This window comes from Lepidochelys kempii, chromosome 6 (genome assembly GCF_965140265.1).
Source record: "Lepidochelys kempii isolate rLepKem1 chromosome 6, rLepKem1.hap2, whole genome shotgun sequence".
Taxonomy (NCBI): domain Eukaryota; kingdom Metazoa; phylum Chordata; order Testudines; family Cheloniidae; genus Lepidochelys; species Lepidochelys kempii.
Genome location: NC_133261.1, coordinates 15,551,848 through 15,568,413, shown reverse-complemented (window position 1 = coordinate 15,568,413; position 16,566 = coordinate 15,551,848). Strand labels below are relative to the sequence as shown.

The window sequence follows — 16,566 nt, the reverse complement described above, 5'->3', positions numbered from 1 at the left end:
AGCGGCGGGCCGCAGGGGCGTGCTGGCCACCGCTTCCCACAGCTCCCATTGGGTGGGAACAGTGAACCACGGCCACTGGGAGCTGCGGGGGGCCGTCAATGTCATCAAAATGTCTCATGGACCACCAGCAGATTACCCTTATGGGCCACGTGCCGAAGGTTGCTGACCTCTGATTTAGATAATGGCAGAGAGAGTACACTTATAAAGATTAAGGATGATACCAAGCTGGGAGGAGTTTCAAATTCTTTGGATGAAAGAATAAAAATTCAAAAGGATCTGGACAAACTGGAGAAATGGTCTGAAGTAAATAGGATGAAATTCAATAAGGACAAATTCAAAGTACTGCACTCAGGAAGGAACAATCTGCATATATTTTATTTGTTAAAATATCACAATATACTAATGCAAGTTACAATTATTTTGGTAATTTATTTCAAAATATCGGTCAGCAAGTATGTGTGTAACAATACAGACCCCCCCCCAAAAAAAGTCTGGTACATTTTTTTTTGACAAATAGATTCCTTACTAGGCATATTAATACAGAACTTTGTGTAATTCATTTACATTGGATTTTACTTCTCAATAGGAGCCACAGCTGTAGCAATCTCTGGTAGGAGTTCGTTATGAAGCCCATTACTCGGTCTCATCTTTGGGGTCTAAGCCACATTGGTGTGAGGTGCTGGAGAGGGCATTTGTGCAGAAGGAACCCCAACATTTGCATTGGCAACATATGGCATGAACAACATGGCCTGCAGAACAAAAGAGATCAGTCCTCACTGGTAACATCATTATCTCCATTCTCATCCCCACAACCATCACCTTCCTCACCCCTCTATTCTCGCTCCATCATCTTCCTCACATTCTTCACCCCATCACCTTTCTCAGTCTTCCATGCTCACCCCCATCACCTTCCTCACTCTTCCACTCCCTTTCATCAACACATTTTTCAACACTACCACCATCGTCTTCCTAATCCCTCTAGTTGGTATAACTGGGACAGGTGCATCCCTCGTGTAAGTCTCCTGTACTGACTGGCATTACAACAAGGATGAATCTGTGCCATCATCACTATCAACCCCCTACTCACTATTGGTAGGATTTTCTTTGTGTAGTTGCATGGGTCTCAGGTGTCACGAACATAACTCTGGTCTCTTGATATAGTGATGACATTTTGGATAAAGAAACTAGAAGTTCTCTTGGGTCCTGACTGCAGCAGATTTGCTGAGATGCACTTAAAGGGTTAATGTGGTAGGTCTCACTATGCCACAGAGCATTCCTCTGTGCTTCTTGCTAGGGATGCTTGAAAATTTCCTGTCAAAATGCTGATTTTAAAAAACAAAACAAAAAAACCCTCCAAAAAACAAAACAAAAAGAACCAAAAATGAACAAACCCCAAACTTTTCTGTGAAATATTTCATGAAAAGTATCCCGTTTCCTGGGAAAAATTAAATTTTTCACCTCAAAAGAGTGCCTGTAATCCGAAAGATTTCAATTTGGAGATGCTCATGGGAGATGCAGTTTGGTCGCCTGGTGTCCCAATTCTTCGCTATGGGTCAGGAACACAGGCTAGACTACATTTCCCATGACACACCAGGACCAGGGATGCCTAGGATACAACAACCTCCTTTCACCAAGAGGGGAGGCAATTTCGCATCATGGGAGTTGTAGTCAGGCCAAGGCGCTTGGCCTACGTAAGAGAATGGCAACATGAGGCATTCAAACTACAACCCCTATCAGGCACCATGGCAGTATTTCCAAACTGAAATATTTTGGTTTTGTCAAAATATTCTAGTATTACAATTGCTGCTGAAAAAAATAAAAAAGGTCTGTGGAAAATTTAGACAAAAACGGGGGGTGGGGGGGTGTCTTCATAAAAACACAGTTTTACCACAGTTTGAGAAAATGTTAGTCCATCAGTGTGTGAGATTACTTACTCCCAGGTCAACAAGGGTCAACCTCACCTCAGCTACTCCCTTTGTTATGCAAAGGTGCTCAGAGGAACCGCCCTGAGAACTGCTGAATGGGAGGCAGACAGCCTTGGGAAGGTCAGATTCTACACCAGCATCACAGCAGTGAGTTGACCCCAAACAAGGAGTTTTTGTTGCCTGGATTCATTTATTTTGCTGTCTGGCTAGAAACATTGTCCCTCTAGGGAATGTCCACAGCTGTAGCTTTTGGGAGGGGAGTTTGCAGCATCATGACTCCATGGCTGGCTCTGTGTTAGTCCCAACAGCTGCTCTAAAACATCAAGGCTGGTGATGACCCCAAGCATAGGCACTGACTCCGTGGATGCTCCAGCCCTGGAGCACTCACATAAAAAATAGTGGGTGTTCAGCACCCATCGGCCGCCCCCCCGATCAGCTTCTCACCCTTCCCCCCAGTGCTTCCTGCCCACCGGCAGCCCCTCTGATCAGCTCCTTCCCCTCCTTCCCAGCGCCTGCTGCCTGCCGTCCTCAGCTGTTCAGCGGCGTGCAGGAGGTGTTAGGGGTGGGGGATGGGAAGGAGTGAGGGGCACGCTTGGGGGAGGGGGCAGAACAGGGCGTGAAGAGGCAGAGCAGGAAGAGGCGGGGCAGGGGCTTGGGGAAGATGTGGAGTGGGGTTGGGGCCTGGGGCAGAACGGGGGTTGAGCACCCCCCAGCAACTGAGAAAGATGGCGCCTCTTCCCCCAAGGTATTGCTGGAATACAAGGGACTCCGACCGTGCCCTCAGTGCATGCCCTCCACCAAGAGAGTAAGGGCTGGTGGTGCCAGGTGGGAATTCTGTGCCAAGGGAATTCTCTGCTGAGGACAGCCAGTGACTTTCAGTGGCACAAAAACGAGGGATTGCAGTTCAGGTTCTGGCCCAGTTACAGTCTCCTGTTCCTCCCCACCTGGCACAGAGAGATAAAATGAATCCCTGTGGAAATTAAGGCATAAGCGTTCATGGGTGAATACCCACTTCGTCGGATGCATGCATGAAAGCTTATGTTCCAATACATCGGTTAGTCTATAAGGTACCACAGGGCTCTTTGCCGCTTTTACAGACCAGACTAACACGGCTACCCCTCTGATATATGGAAATTAAACCACTGACAATGAAGGTCAATGTGGTGGCAGTGAAAACTGGGATTATTTCCCCCTCCCATAAAAAAAATTCATTCACTTGGACCATGGTGTTAGCAGCCTGGTTAGGAATCAGGATAAAAAGGGCCAGAAAATGGGCAATTTCCTCTGCCAAAAATGTCAACAAAAGTTTGTCAACCGCCAAAATATTTTGATTCAACGTGCAACCACGGTGCATCACAACTTCTATTGTCCTCTAAGAGCCATGGTCACTGGCAGGACTATATCTCCCATGATTTACCATTTTCCCTTTGTTGGGGAGAGGAGGGGGATGTGTCACAGGGGCCCTGGCAATGGTGCATCATGGGAGATGTAGTCCAGCTAGAGAACACAGCCCATAGAGGAAAATGGGAGCATGCCGCAGCTGAACTACAACTGCCATCAAGAAGCATGGTGCCACTTTGTATTTAAATAGTTTGTTTTCAGGTGTTCAGTGTTTTGGCAAAATAGAAATATTTTGTGAAGAAAGCAGGTGCTTTCTGCTAAAATTCTCATTTAGTCAAAACCCCAATTTCCCATCAAGAAAACTATTTGACCAAATTTTCAACCAGCCCAACTCAAGGGCCATCACTTTCCCCCTTCAGTGCCCCCCAAGAGACATTCAGGTCCTTCCCCAGGGACACTCCTCCCATCAGGGTGGGCACTTTGTTCAGGCAGACATCTTCTCTTCCATTCAACACATGATCTGACTCACGTCCCGTTTGAGAGCTGAAAGACTCACAGTGTTGGGGGTATAGCGGATGGCTTGGGATGCAAAGTATGCGGTTGAGACGGCAATGGAAAACTCCAGGATGGTGAACAAAAGCAGCATGAACGTGATCCCCTTCCCGGCACTCTGGAGAGCACAAAACCACAGGGGATGCTAATTAATTTTGACTGCTAGAGGTAACACACTGCACAGGGGTGCCGTGAGGTACATAAAAACCCCTCTTTTCCCTCCAAGGGAACGTAGTGGGGAGTCCAATTCTGGGGATGCAGAAATTCGGTTCCAGTTCTTCCCTCCTCCCAGGCACACAGAATTCTTCTCCTCATTGAAACTGTTCAGCAGCCCTGGTAATTGTGATGCCTGGAGCCACACCACTGTCAGGAGATCATAGACTTCTGTTTTCTCTTGGATCTACAGGAATCAGTGTCCCTGAGATGCAGCCATTTGTGAAGATGGAGGATCATAAAGCCTAGGGGAGGCTGTGTGGCCTAGTCGCTCAAACAATGGAATAGAACTCAGAAGAGCTGGGTTCAGTTCTGAGTTCTACCACTTTCCTGCATGTGACTTTGGACAAGTGGCTTCACTCCCCTGTGCCACAGTGCCCCATCCGTGCAAAGTGGGGTTAAATAAAATAAAACAGACATTTGGGTCCACTCCTGCTGAAATCAACAGGAGTTATTCTAAATTTGTATGTTGAAAGCGCCTGGAAATCCCAGTCATAGATCAGGACCATATTGTGCTTGGTGCTGTAAAAACAGAAGAAAAACATGGTCCCCGCCTGATTTTTAACATTGACGGGAGTTTTGACACTGGCTTTATCCAGCAGAACCAAATCAGAAAGTCTGGAGCTGAAGACATGGATAGTTTCTACCCTGGGGTCAAAGGCTTGGGACAATTCCAGGTACCTGGTATTTTAAATAAACCTGTTAGGGATGCTCCAGGTAGACGTAACCCTGCTTCTGTGCAGGGGGATGGGCTGGACGACCTCGGTCCCTTCCAGCCTTATACTTCTATGGTTCTATGGCAGAGTCTGTCACTTACCAACAAAAGAAATACTTCATAAGTGTAGCTGTAATCTGATGCATTAATAATCAGCTCCGTTAGCAAGAGAATGATCCCAATGGCTGAGAAGATGGCGCTAGTGATGTTCATTCCCAGGCTGCCTCTCATCTGAAAGAGACGTGCAGAGGGTCAGGCTGTGTGTAGGCAGAGAACAGGTTTGGTTAAAATAAGAACCAGCCCACCTGTGTGTTCTGAGAATGCTCCAGCACTCATATGTTTTGGGCAGAACTTAATTGCAGAGTCACCTTTTTCCTGTCAGATAAAATTGTGTTACCAGCCAAAAATGTAATTTTAACCCTAATGGATGTTAACTGGAAGGTGAATAAATCTGAAAAACATTGGCTAAGCAGAGCACTAGTACTACGAGACCAGTACTACAAGCATGGAAATCCAAAGAATGACCAACAATTGATGACTGGAGCATAGATATCATAAGTGTGGCCACCACGGAAAGACGTGTGTATTGTAACAGACATACCCAAGAAAAATTCTCAGAGATATGGGATGCTCTCCTGGAAGTATTTGAATGATCCTGTTAAACGAATGAGCTCCCTTACTTCTCCCTCCTCTTTACCCATTTCATTTCCTCCGCATCTCTAATCCCCTCCTCTGAACTTTGCTTCTATTCTTTAGGTTAACTTAATTTTTTTGGTTTAATTAGTTGGATTTTTATAAACAAATTTTGCTTGTTTGTAAATTGTATAATACAAATAATTGATTTATATTTTAACCATTCATATTATATATATACATATGAATAATTAAATGTTTCAAGTACAGCTAAGATTAGGTAGCAAAGGGTTACTGTATTATGAGAAGTGTCCATATAGTTTATTTATTCTGTATTGTGACAGGGTTGGGCCGGATGGCTACAGGAGAGTAATAGAAGACAGATATATGAGCCCCAGGTTAAGTAGGTCCCTTTTCCCTGGGTAAGGTAACAGGGAAGGTTCCAGAACAATCAGGAACCTTCTGGAGACAATTAAGACAGACAGGCTGATTAGAACACCTGCAGCCAATCAAGAAGCTGCTAGAATCAATTAAGGCAGGCTAATCAGGGCACCTGGGTTTAAAAAGGAGCTCACTTCAGTTTGTGGTGTGTGTGTAAGGAGCTGGGAGCAAAAGGCACTAGGAGCTGAGAATGAGAACGCATACTGTTGGAGGACTGAGGAGTATAAGCATTATCAGACACCAGGAGGAAGATCCTATGGTGAGGATAAAGAAGGTGTTGGGAAGAGGCCATGGGGAAGTAGCCCAGGGAGTTGTAGCCATCGCACAGCTGTTCCAGGAAGCACTCTAGACAGCTGCATTCCACAGGGCCCTGGGCTGGAACCCGGAGTAGAGGGCGGGCCCGGGTTCCCCCCAAACCTCCCAACTCCTGGTCAGACACAGGAGGAGTTGACCTGGACTGTGGGTTCATGAAAACGGCCAAACTGAGGGCTGCCGCGAAGCTCCAAGGTGAGCAAATCTGCCAATAAGCGCAAGACCCACCAAGGTAGAGGAGGAACTTTGTCACAGTATATACTGAGAAATTTTAAATAAAAATTTAATAGAAAGAAGATATAAGAACCAGCCTGAACCTTACACTCAACTCAAACCCTGAACTTCTTTGGGAAAGTTAGATAAGCCCGGCTGACTCTTACTATGATAACAGCTAGAGGTTCCAATTGAGACTGGTTGTTCATTGTGCAGGGTGCTGTACATACACACACATATACAGTCCCTGCCCCCAAGAGCTTATGATCTAAACACACAAGAGGGATAGTGAAACACAGAGTGGTGAAGAGACTTGCCCAAGGTTTCCGGCAGAGTGAGGAATTAACTCAGCTCTACTGGCTCTCAGTTCAGCATCACTAAGAATACTGAGGCAGACGGCAGGGAGTGATTTAAAGTATCCCCATTTCTCCTCCAGCTCCCCATTGGTCTCTTCTGTCTTCCTCTCCAACACATGTTCCAACAGAAGCTGGTCCAATAAATGATATTACCTCCCCCACCTTCTCCCTCTCCAACATTCCTTCTCCATATTCTTGATGAACAAGCTCTCTGCTCTCTCATCAGCAACTCTCTTCCTGGATAGTGCCCTGGGCGAAGCAGAGCTAAACTCTGAGTATCCCCCACATTAGGGAAGAGGAGGAAACAATATCTAGAAACTCACCAAACAGGTGTTGCGATGAGTCTCAGCTGCAACCGAGAGGGATCCAGAAATGACAAACTGCCCAGGAAAGAGAAAACCGTCATTCATATTTCACACTTACAAGAATGATCACTCCTCCAAGACAGGCTGTATGTGATGGAAGCAAAGGGAAAGAATGACACACTTCCCTCAGCAGGGGCAGTCATAATAATTATACCTAATGCTTAGAAAGCACTTTCCATCTAATAATGCTGCCATCCAGGTTCACTTCAATCTAATCTGTTAAGGTGACACCCATATCATAATCCTTCCCCACAGATTCTCCTCCTCCTCTTCTTCTCTTCTCCTTCTGAGTTCTTGCTCCTCTCTCCATTAATAGAGCAATGAAAGGATGGTCCTGAGAAGAGCTCAGGAAGTCACCAGGTTCCTCACCCCATCTTCCACTCAGTGCAGCTGTGCCATCTGACGCCTACTTCTCTACCTATGGAGATTGTATAGTACTCCCATCACCATGGTATCTGAGCACCTCCACATCTCAAGCCTGACCTGCAGTACCCCCTGCTATTCCAGTGCTGTCCTCCCCAGCCTCCCAGCAGTGCTAACATGCCTCAGTCCAGCGGTGGCCTAGAAGAACTGCATCACGCCATTGAAGATGCCATCACTTGGCTAGATGACTATGTACATGCTAAATAAAGTCCAGACCTGCAGTGACCCCTGCTGTCACCTCCACACTCTACTTTCTATGGCAGACCAGTGACCAATTTCATTTGACAGTTGAACGGGTCCCTGGTTTGGAACCTGGAAGGAGATTTGCCCTTTTTGCTCATCAGCCAAGGTTCTTTCCCCACTCCGGGTAGATAAACCCTAACAGGGTCTAGTTCAGCCAGGAGATTCACTAAAGGATGGAGACCTGAGCCTTGAGCTAAGCCTAGTAAACTAGGGTGCTCAGACAGTGACCTCACAAAGGCTTGGGTTTTGGCATCAGCCCAGTAGCCAGAAGTGCTGAGCCAATGATTTCACAGATGTCTGAGTGCCAACATTGGGCCAGCAGAGGGGTTAAGGCAGGGATTTCACAGGAGCTTGGTCCTTAACAGCAGCCCAACAAGACAGTTTTGGTGAATAGGATGAGCAGATTTTCAAAACGAGAAGCTAGGACACCCAACGTGTAGAACAGGCAAGGTGGGGTAGCAGGGATTGTGAGAGTGGTAGCTGGTGGAAGGCACCTGTCTTTCAAGTGCATGTGGGTGGGTTTTATTGGGGGGGGGTCTAAGGTGACACAAACATGGGGAAGGTATTTTGAAGCCTGATCTGGGGCACTGCATGATGCAGATGAATGATCTGCTGTAATGGCAGAAAATAGGTCAGCACCTTAGATGGGCCAATGATCTACCAAGTGACAGCAGCAAGCGTGGCAGCAGACTAAGAGGCATGCTAGTTTAGATGGACTAACGTTTTACCATATCCCAGTGGAGTGACATCTGCTGCAGGTTCCTGAGCTGACCGCACGCTGTCACTTTCCCTTTGTGGGTTGAGTTTGGTAGTGCTGTACTAGGTATTTGTTTCTTATCGACCATAGCTACAGTCTGCATTGTCTCTTGATACATACAGGAAGTTTGAAGTAAATGAGGAGGAATCAGGAGATCTGGATTCTATACTCACTTCTGCCACAATCCAACTGCATTACCTTGGGTGACTCCATTAGCCCCTTGATGTCCCATCTTTAAAATGGGGATAATAATATCTAACTCACTAGTGTTTTATGAGGTGTATTTCACTCATGTTTAGAAAGTGCATTAAGATTCTGGAAGTGTCCATCTTGCCCTTTGTTTATCTTATGTGTATCACTTCAGTCCTGATAGATGGGTAGAGCATTAATGATAGACAGTGATTATTTATCCATGTGGCCATGCCATCATTTTATGAATGATTCCATTTATTCTACTCACAGAAAGTCCTCCCCAGAAGGGATATCCTCCAATAAAAGAGATGGAAGCGTAGTGTCGGATGAAAACTGCAGAGACACCCCCAAAGCCAATGAGCATCAGCCCAGTCAGGATCTGGATGGCCTGTGGGAAGACAATGGGGTAGTAAGAGGAGCCAATGCCACCTGGTGGAGGAGTGGAGCACCATGTCCTGAGCAGAGCTGATCGGAAATTGAAAATTCCATCCTGTGGGGAATTCTAATCTCTAGAGACTTGTTTTAATCTGAAAACTGAAAAATTTCAGTTTGGAAATGTTGAAACATTTAGTTTCAGTTTGTCAAACTGACTTGAAATATTTCATTTAGGCTTGGTTAACGCTGGACTGAGTCCACCTGAGTCAGTGTGTTGCCTTGTGGGAATTGTAGTTGGGGTGCCTAGTGTCCCCATTCTCTTCTATGGGCTAGACTTCCTAGCTGGACTACATCTACATTTGTGGAATCATGGGACTCCCATGACATACCATAGTGGTCCAGTAAAAGAGAAGACCGCAGTGCGTCTTGGAAGACGTAGTTTGGAACAGGGAGCCAGTCCTACACCACCCTCTGAACTACAACTTCCTTGAGGCTTTGTAGCAGCTCAGGTGGATGCCGTTTCAATGTCAAACTGACCTGAGGGGAAACATTTCAGTTCAGTTTGACAAACTGAAGCACTTTGATTTGGGAAGTCCCAACCCAAAACAAAATATTTTGTTTTTGATTTTCTCAATGGAAAATTTTGATTTTGCGGAAACTACATTTCCCATTGAAAAAATGTGGTTCCCCTAGTGACTCCCTCAACAGTGACAGGAATCACCACCAAAGAATGAATCAGAGAAGCAAATCTGTGTGAGCTCGAAAGCTTGTCTCTCTCTTACCAACAGAAGTTGGTCCAATAAAAGATATCACTTCACCCACTTTGTCTCTCTAATATCCTGAGACCAACATAGCTACAACAACACTGCATATAATAATGGAAGATAACAAATTTTGCTATCTGAAGTAGAAACTCCAGAGCATGAAGAAAAAGGAAACAAAACTTAAGAGCGACATCTACTTCCTGAGAGAAGTCAAGACAGAAAATATCATCCTCAGACATCTCACCATCATAACCCTCTGGCCACTACATATAATTCCAAATATGTTGAAAAGCTCTGCAGATGGACTTCAGAAAAATGAAGGAACTACTTTTTGAACCTCATATATTCCAGAAGGGAGCATCTCAAACAAGAAATCTTCATGTGCTCCCACACACTGGAACTAAAAGCCCAGGAAAGTTACTTGTAAATCATCAAAGAAATCTGATGACAGGTATTCAACACAAAAACAAAAAGTGGAACCAACTACAACTACTCCACAACCCACAACCGCACCTCCAGGAGAAACCAGGGCACCAGTGCCCACAACATTGACACTACCCAACAGCCAAACATCATTTCACAAAGACTGTCTCTAACTGCAGCTGAAATTTTCTGTACTCTAAGGGACTGAACTTCTGCCCTACAACAGAACCTGATACCATACTAACATGTAGAGAACTGGAAAAATTATTCTACCATCTCCACTCAAAGAATTGATGACTCTACTCATAATTACCACATCATCACTGACAATCAGAAAAAAATCATCAGACTGGATACCACAGAGCAGACAAAACCACACTTGATTACACTGAGGTTTTATTCAATATCTTCATAAATGATCTGGAGGATGGTGTGGATTGCACTCTCAGCAAATTTGCGGATGATACTAAACTGGGAGGAGTGGTAGATACGCTGGAGGGGAGGGATAGGATACAGAAGGACCTAGACCAATTGGAAGATTGGGCCAAAAGGAATCTGATGAGGTTCAATAAGGATAAGTGCAGGGTCCTGCACTTAGGACGGAAGAACCCAATGCACAGCTACAGACTAGGGACCGAATGGCTAGGCAGCAGTTCTGCAGAAAAGGACCTAGGGGTGACAGTGGACGAGAAGCTGGATATGAGTCAGCAGTGTGCCCTTGTTGCCAAGAAGGCCAATGGCATTTTGGGATGTATAAGTAGGGGCATAGCGAGCAGATCGAGGGACGTGATCGTTCCCCTCTATTCGACATTGGTGAGGCCTCATCTGGAGTACTGTGTGCAGTTTTGGGCCCCACACTTCAAGAAGGATGTGGATAAATTGGAGAGAGTCCAGCGAAGGGCAACAAAAATGATTAGGGGACTGGAACACATGAGTTATGAGGAGAGGCTGAGGGAGCTGGGATTGTTTAGCCTGCAGAAGAGAAGAATGAGGGGGGATTTGATAGCTGCTTTCAACTACCTGAAAGGGGGTTCCAAAGAGGATGGCTCTAGACTGTTCTCAATGGTAGCAGATGACAGAACGAGGAGTAATGGTCTCAAGTTGCAGTGGGGGAGGTTTAGATTGGATATTAGGAAAAACTTTTTCACTAAGAGGGTGGTGAAACACTGGAATGCGTTACCTAGGGAGGTGGTAGAATCTCCTTCCTTAGAGGTTTTTAAGGTCAGGCTTGACAAAGCCCTGGCTGGGATGATTTAACTGGGAATTGGTCCTGCTTTGAGCAGGGGGTTGGACTAGATGACCTTCTGGGGTCCCTTCCAACCCTGATATTCTATGATTCTATGATTCTATGATTGCTTCAAATTTTTTTTACTGAAATCCTTAACAATCACCACTTCTATCACAATCTCTCCACTGCCGAGACAACAGCTGTACAGTCCCTGAAATCTAATCACCAGAGTGATGAAACCAGAAGACAAAGGGGTTGCCATTATAATCCTCAACCATGATGACTATGGTTAATGAGGCCAACTGACAACTCTCCAGCACCACCGACTATAAAGACCTCAAAGATGACCTCACACCACAATTTACCCAGGAATTTAAGGAAATCTTCAAATTCTTCCCCAAATAGCTCCAAGAGAAACTCTACAGACTCATCCACCATGAATCCACCCCAGGGACCTTGTACATGCTTCCCAAGATACACAAACAAGGGAAGCCAGGCAGACCCGTCATATCTGGCCACAGCACTCTTACTGAAGGAATATAGGGTCTCACAGAAACCATCCTCATACTACTCACCACACAAAGGGACAGCTTCTTCCAGGACACAACTGACTTCCTTCATAAACTCTGCAACATCAATGAAGTCCCGCAGAATGCCATCCTTGATACTCCCAATACACCAACATCCCTCACAATAACAGCAAAGCTGCCTGCCTTAAATATTTACAAGACAATGGACAACCTTCAGATACCTACCACAAACACATTGCCAAACTCATCCATTTCATCCTCACCCATAATAGTTTTACATTCAATTACAAACGCTTTTTCAAACCATAGTAACAGCCATGGGTATTAGGATGGGTCCCCAGTATGCCAATCTCTTCATGGGCCATCCTGTAGAAGAATGTCTGGAAAATGTACCATGAAACCAATGATATACCTGAGATACATAGATGGTATTTTCATCCTCTGAACAGACAACTTAAACTCCTTCATAGATTTCCACCATAATATCAATAACCTTCACCTCTCTGTTAAACTCTCTCTGGAACACTCCCACACCAACATCAACTTCCTGGACACCACAATTCAGCTTCAACACTGGAACCCTACAGACAACTATGTACAAGAAACCCACAGATCACCTGTCATAAATATAAAGGGAAGGGTAACCACCTTTCTGTATACAGTGCTATAAAATCCCCCCTAGCCAGAGGAAAAACCCTTTCACCTGTAAAGGGTTAAGAAGCTAAGGTACCCTAGCTGGCACCTGACCCAAAATGACCAACGAGAGGACAAGATACTTTCAAATCTGGAGGCGGGGGGCGGAGGGGAAGAACAAAGGGTTTGGTCTGTCTGTGTGATGCTTTTGCCGGGAATAGATCAGGAATGCAGCCTCACAACTCCTTAAATTAGTAAGTAATCTAGCTAGAAATGCATTAATTTCCTTTTGTTTAATGGCTGGTAAAATAAACTGTGCTGGATGGAATGTATATTCCGGTTTTTGTGTCTTTTTGTAACTTAAGGTTTTGCCTAGAGGGATTCTCTATGTTTTGAATCTGATTACCCTGTAAGGTATTTACCATCCTGAGTTTACAGAGGTGATTCTTTTACCTTTTCTTTAATTAAAATTCTTCTTTTAAGAACCTGATTGATTTTTCATTGTTCTTAAGATCCAAGGGTTTGGGTCTGTGTTCACCTGTACAAATTGGTGAGGATTCTTATCAAGTCTTCCCCAGGAAAGGGGGTGTAGGGCTTGGGGGGATATTTTTGGGGAAGTGGACTCTTTCCCTGGTCTTTGTTTAAGACACTTGGTGGTGGCAGCGTACGGTTCAAGGACAAGGCAAAGTTTGTACCTTGGGGAAGTTTTTAACCTAAGCTGGTAAGAATAAGCTTAGGGGGTCTTTCATGCAGGTCCCCACATCTGTACCCTAGAGTTCAGAGTGGGGAAGGAACCTTGACATCACCACACTGACATTCACTGATCCAGTAACCACTCCGAACAAATTCCCTGCTGTGGGACAAAACTCCACTGACAGGGATGGGTCTGTGACTATGTACACCAGCAGAGATTTTGGATCTTTTGAGCCAGAGGAGCCCTAACTTTGCAACAAGATAGTCCAAACCGGCACATTCTCAGGAATCTGGTTATCTTATCTTAAAAAGATTAAGGGTTCACTTGTTCACAATTTATAAGCACCTCTGTGGGGAAATAAAATTTAGTAACAGGCTCTTCAATCTAGCAGACAAAGGTCTAGCAAATCCAATCATTGGAAGTTGAAGCTAGACAAATTTGGACTGGAGATAAGATACAAATGTTTAACACTGAAGGTAACTAACCATTGGAACAACTTACCAAGGGTTGTGGTGAATTCTCCATCACTGATAATTTTAAAATCAAGACTGGATGCCTTTCTAAAAGATATGCTTGAATTCAAATAGGAATTAATTCAGGGAAGTTCTCTGGTGTGTGATACACAGGTGGTCAAACTAAATGATCCTAGTGGTCCCTACAGGCCTTAAAATCTATTAATCTATTAATTTATTTGCCTATTTATTTACATAATTATAAATAAATGAAGAAGCATTGGCATATTCCTCTCGACTGATGGATAGAAGTTGCAGGTTGGTTGATTTCACTAGTAGTTCAAGGCTGAATGGAATCAGCTCTGCACTGCAGTAACTAAGAGAGGGACCCTGGGTTTGAACTGCTCTTTCTCAGACCAGATCCTCAGCTGGAGTGAATTAGCACAATGAAGCTACATCGATTTACACCAGCTGAATTGCAGTCCCTTCCTCCCCGAGATGGCCCCTGCCAACTTGGGGCTGTTTCATTCATTTAGTTACAGAAACAGTTGATTTATCATCCTTTCCCCCATTGTTTCTCCTTTGCTTAATTAATCCTCATTTCTCCCTGTTTGGGCAGCTAATAGGATTCACTGCCCCTGGAACCCTGTATGTATTCTTCTCATTCCCTTCCCCCCCACAAAGCAATGAAGTCTCAAGAAGAGGTCAGATCTACCCTTGGTCTCAGAGATTCCAAGTCACTTGATGGCACTGGCTTGATGCATCCTTCCCATAAAGCTGTTGGTTAAAGTAAAAAAGAAAAGGGTGGAGTTTGGAGTTTGCTCATGCTCAGGCCTTTATCCACCTGTGTAGGCCCTTCTGCATCAAAATGACTCATTCTCATGGACTGAGAGCAAAGATCACACTTACCCCCAGGGCCTTGGGCTGTGCTTTGAGGAATATCTCCATCATCCCTACTTTCTTCAGCTGCGCGACCTGCTCAGCGGGACTCCTGGGGTACACTGACCCAAGAGGTTGGTTCCCAAGTTGGTTCATGACTGTGAACTGCTGAGGCCCACATTGCACCATCTCAGGAGTCTGAAAAATGCCACCAGAGACCCCCTGGCCTTGTTGGACGATGCCAGTGCTGTTTGGGGGCATGAACACAAGCACCCCATTGGCTGTGCTTCCTGGTGCTGCCATGATGGTGAAGATGCTGCATAAAAGAGTGATTGGCCCAGATTAAAGCATATGTAATAATACTGGTTCCAAAATTAGCCCCTGGGCCATGCTGAGTAGGAATCTTCATTACTTATTGCTCAACCACTTTTGAGTCCCTGTCAGGATTTTGTCCTTCTCATGCAGCTATAATTGGAGCACAAGCAACACCCACAAATAAGGGTTGCAATTCCAAAAGCTGACTCAAGGATTCAGCCACACAACTCCCATTAAATTAAACTTTTAAAATCTCAACCACGGAGCTCTAGTGTCTCCATTCCACCCCTTCATTTCCAGGTGCTTTTAACTTTCTGGATCTTTAACTTTTCAGGATGGAATTTTCCAGAGCTGTGTAATTGATTATCCTAGGGCTGATAGATTGTGAAATTTACTCAGGTCCTTTGGCACAAAGGCCCTGCTCCTGCTCCCATTGAAGTGAAGGAAACATTCCCATTAACTTCAAAGGCATGGGATCAGACCCAAAAGCATTTATGAAAGAGCTGGCCAAAATTTTTCTATTAAAACTGTTTTTCATTTGAAAATTGTTTTCCATTAAGTGGATATTTGTGTGTGTGGAAAGGGTCTCCTTTGCACAGAACTTTTCACCTTTTTGTCATAAAACTGAAAGCACTAAACCAGAAATATTGCAATTCAGCTATGCTGCTGTGGTGCCTCATGGGATTTGTAGTTCAGGTGCCACATATCACCTTTCTCCTCTGCAGGCTGAGATCCTTGGCAGGACTACATCTCGCATCATGCACCATGGCCAACGACTCCCATGATGCACTGCCTCCATTTCCAGGAGGAAGGACCATGGTGTGCCATAGGAGAAGTTGTCTGACCAGGATTTCTGGCCTACAGAGAAAAAGGGGGGCAATGAGGCACAGGAATGACACCTCCTATGAGTCATCATTTCCAAATAAAAATATTTTGGTTTTCAGATTTCCATGGAAAATTGATTTTTTCTGTGGAAAAATTTGATTTTGTCAACTGGCTCTAGTTAACAACACAAAGACTAGTTAATAATCTCCCAAGACTCTAAAAGAAAGATTGCTGCAGAGGCACATATGCCTATGTCCCATTTTGTGAGACATTTACGGGTCCTCCCACATGGCAATGAACAGCACTAAGCCCATAGGGTCCAGTTTTGATAATACTCCCAGCTGCTGCTAGGTTTGGCATGTTAAGAGGCTCTAGATTTTTTTAAGTGTTAACAAGCACTGGAAAGCAGGATGAGGTCACAATCTGTAAGTGGGAAAACTATTTCAAAGGGTAGAGGGCTCTTTCATTTGACAGACAAAAAGGTATAACAAGATCCAGTGTCGGAAGCATAAATTCAGGCTAGTGCAAACAGGAATTATAGGGCTTGATGCAGAAATCCCTGGGGGGAATTCTATGGCCTCTGTTACAGAGGACGTCAGACTAGATGACTATAATGATCCCTTCAGGTCTTGAAAGCTCTCAGTCTAAAAGCCATTCTAACCAATGTGGTTTTAAAGAGGAAGGAAAGGCTAAAGGGCCATGGGAATAGTCAGGATTGCCTCTTCCTTCCCAGAGATTGTATTCTCTCCAACTTGTGCAACCCACTT

At 44.8% G+C, this 16,566-nt stretch overlaps 1 protein-coding gene across 1 annotated transcript; it reads right to left on the bottom strand.

The window, feature by feature from the left end:
* Positions 1 to 656: 656 nt before the first annotated feature.
* On the bottom strand, positions 657 to 14,962 carry LOC140913228 (membrane-spanning 4-domains subfamily A member 15-like). Its single transcript, XM_073349250.1, has 6 exons — positions 14,690 to 14,962; positions 8,950 to 9,069; positions 7,025 to 7,081; positions 4,849 to 4,977; positions 3,823 to 3,936; positions 657 to 749 (listed from the first exon to the last, which is right to left on the bottom strand). The coding sequence occupies exons 1-6, from the start codon at positions 14,960 to 14,962 to the stop codon at positions 657 to 659; spliced, it is 786 nt and encodes a 261-aa protein (XP_073205351.1).
* Between the last annotated feature and the right edge of the window lie 1,604 nt (positions 14,963 to 16,566).

What these genes read in the sequence shown, in the direction of transcription:
- LOC140913228 (XM_073349250.1), bottom strand. Translation starts at nt 14,962, where the DNA reads ATGGCAGCACCAGGAAGCACAGCCAATGGGGTGCTTGTGTTCATGCCC. An exon ending in CCTTCTGGGGAGGACTTTCT is followed by an intron (nt 7,082 to 8,949) that starts GTGAGTAGAATA and finishes TTTCCTGGGCAG; the next exon opens with TTTGTCATTTCTGGATCCCT. An exon ending in CTCATCGCAACACCTGTTTG is followed by an intron (nt 4,978 to 7,024) that starts GTGAGTTTCTAG and finishes CGTCTCTTTCAG; the next exon opens with ATGAGAGGCAGCCTGGGAAT.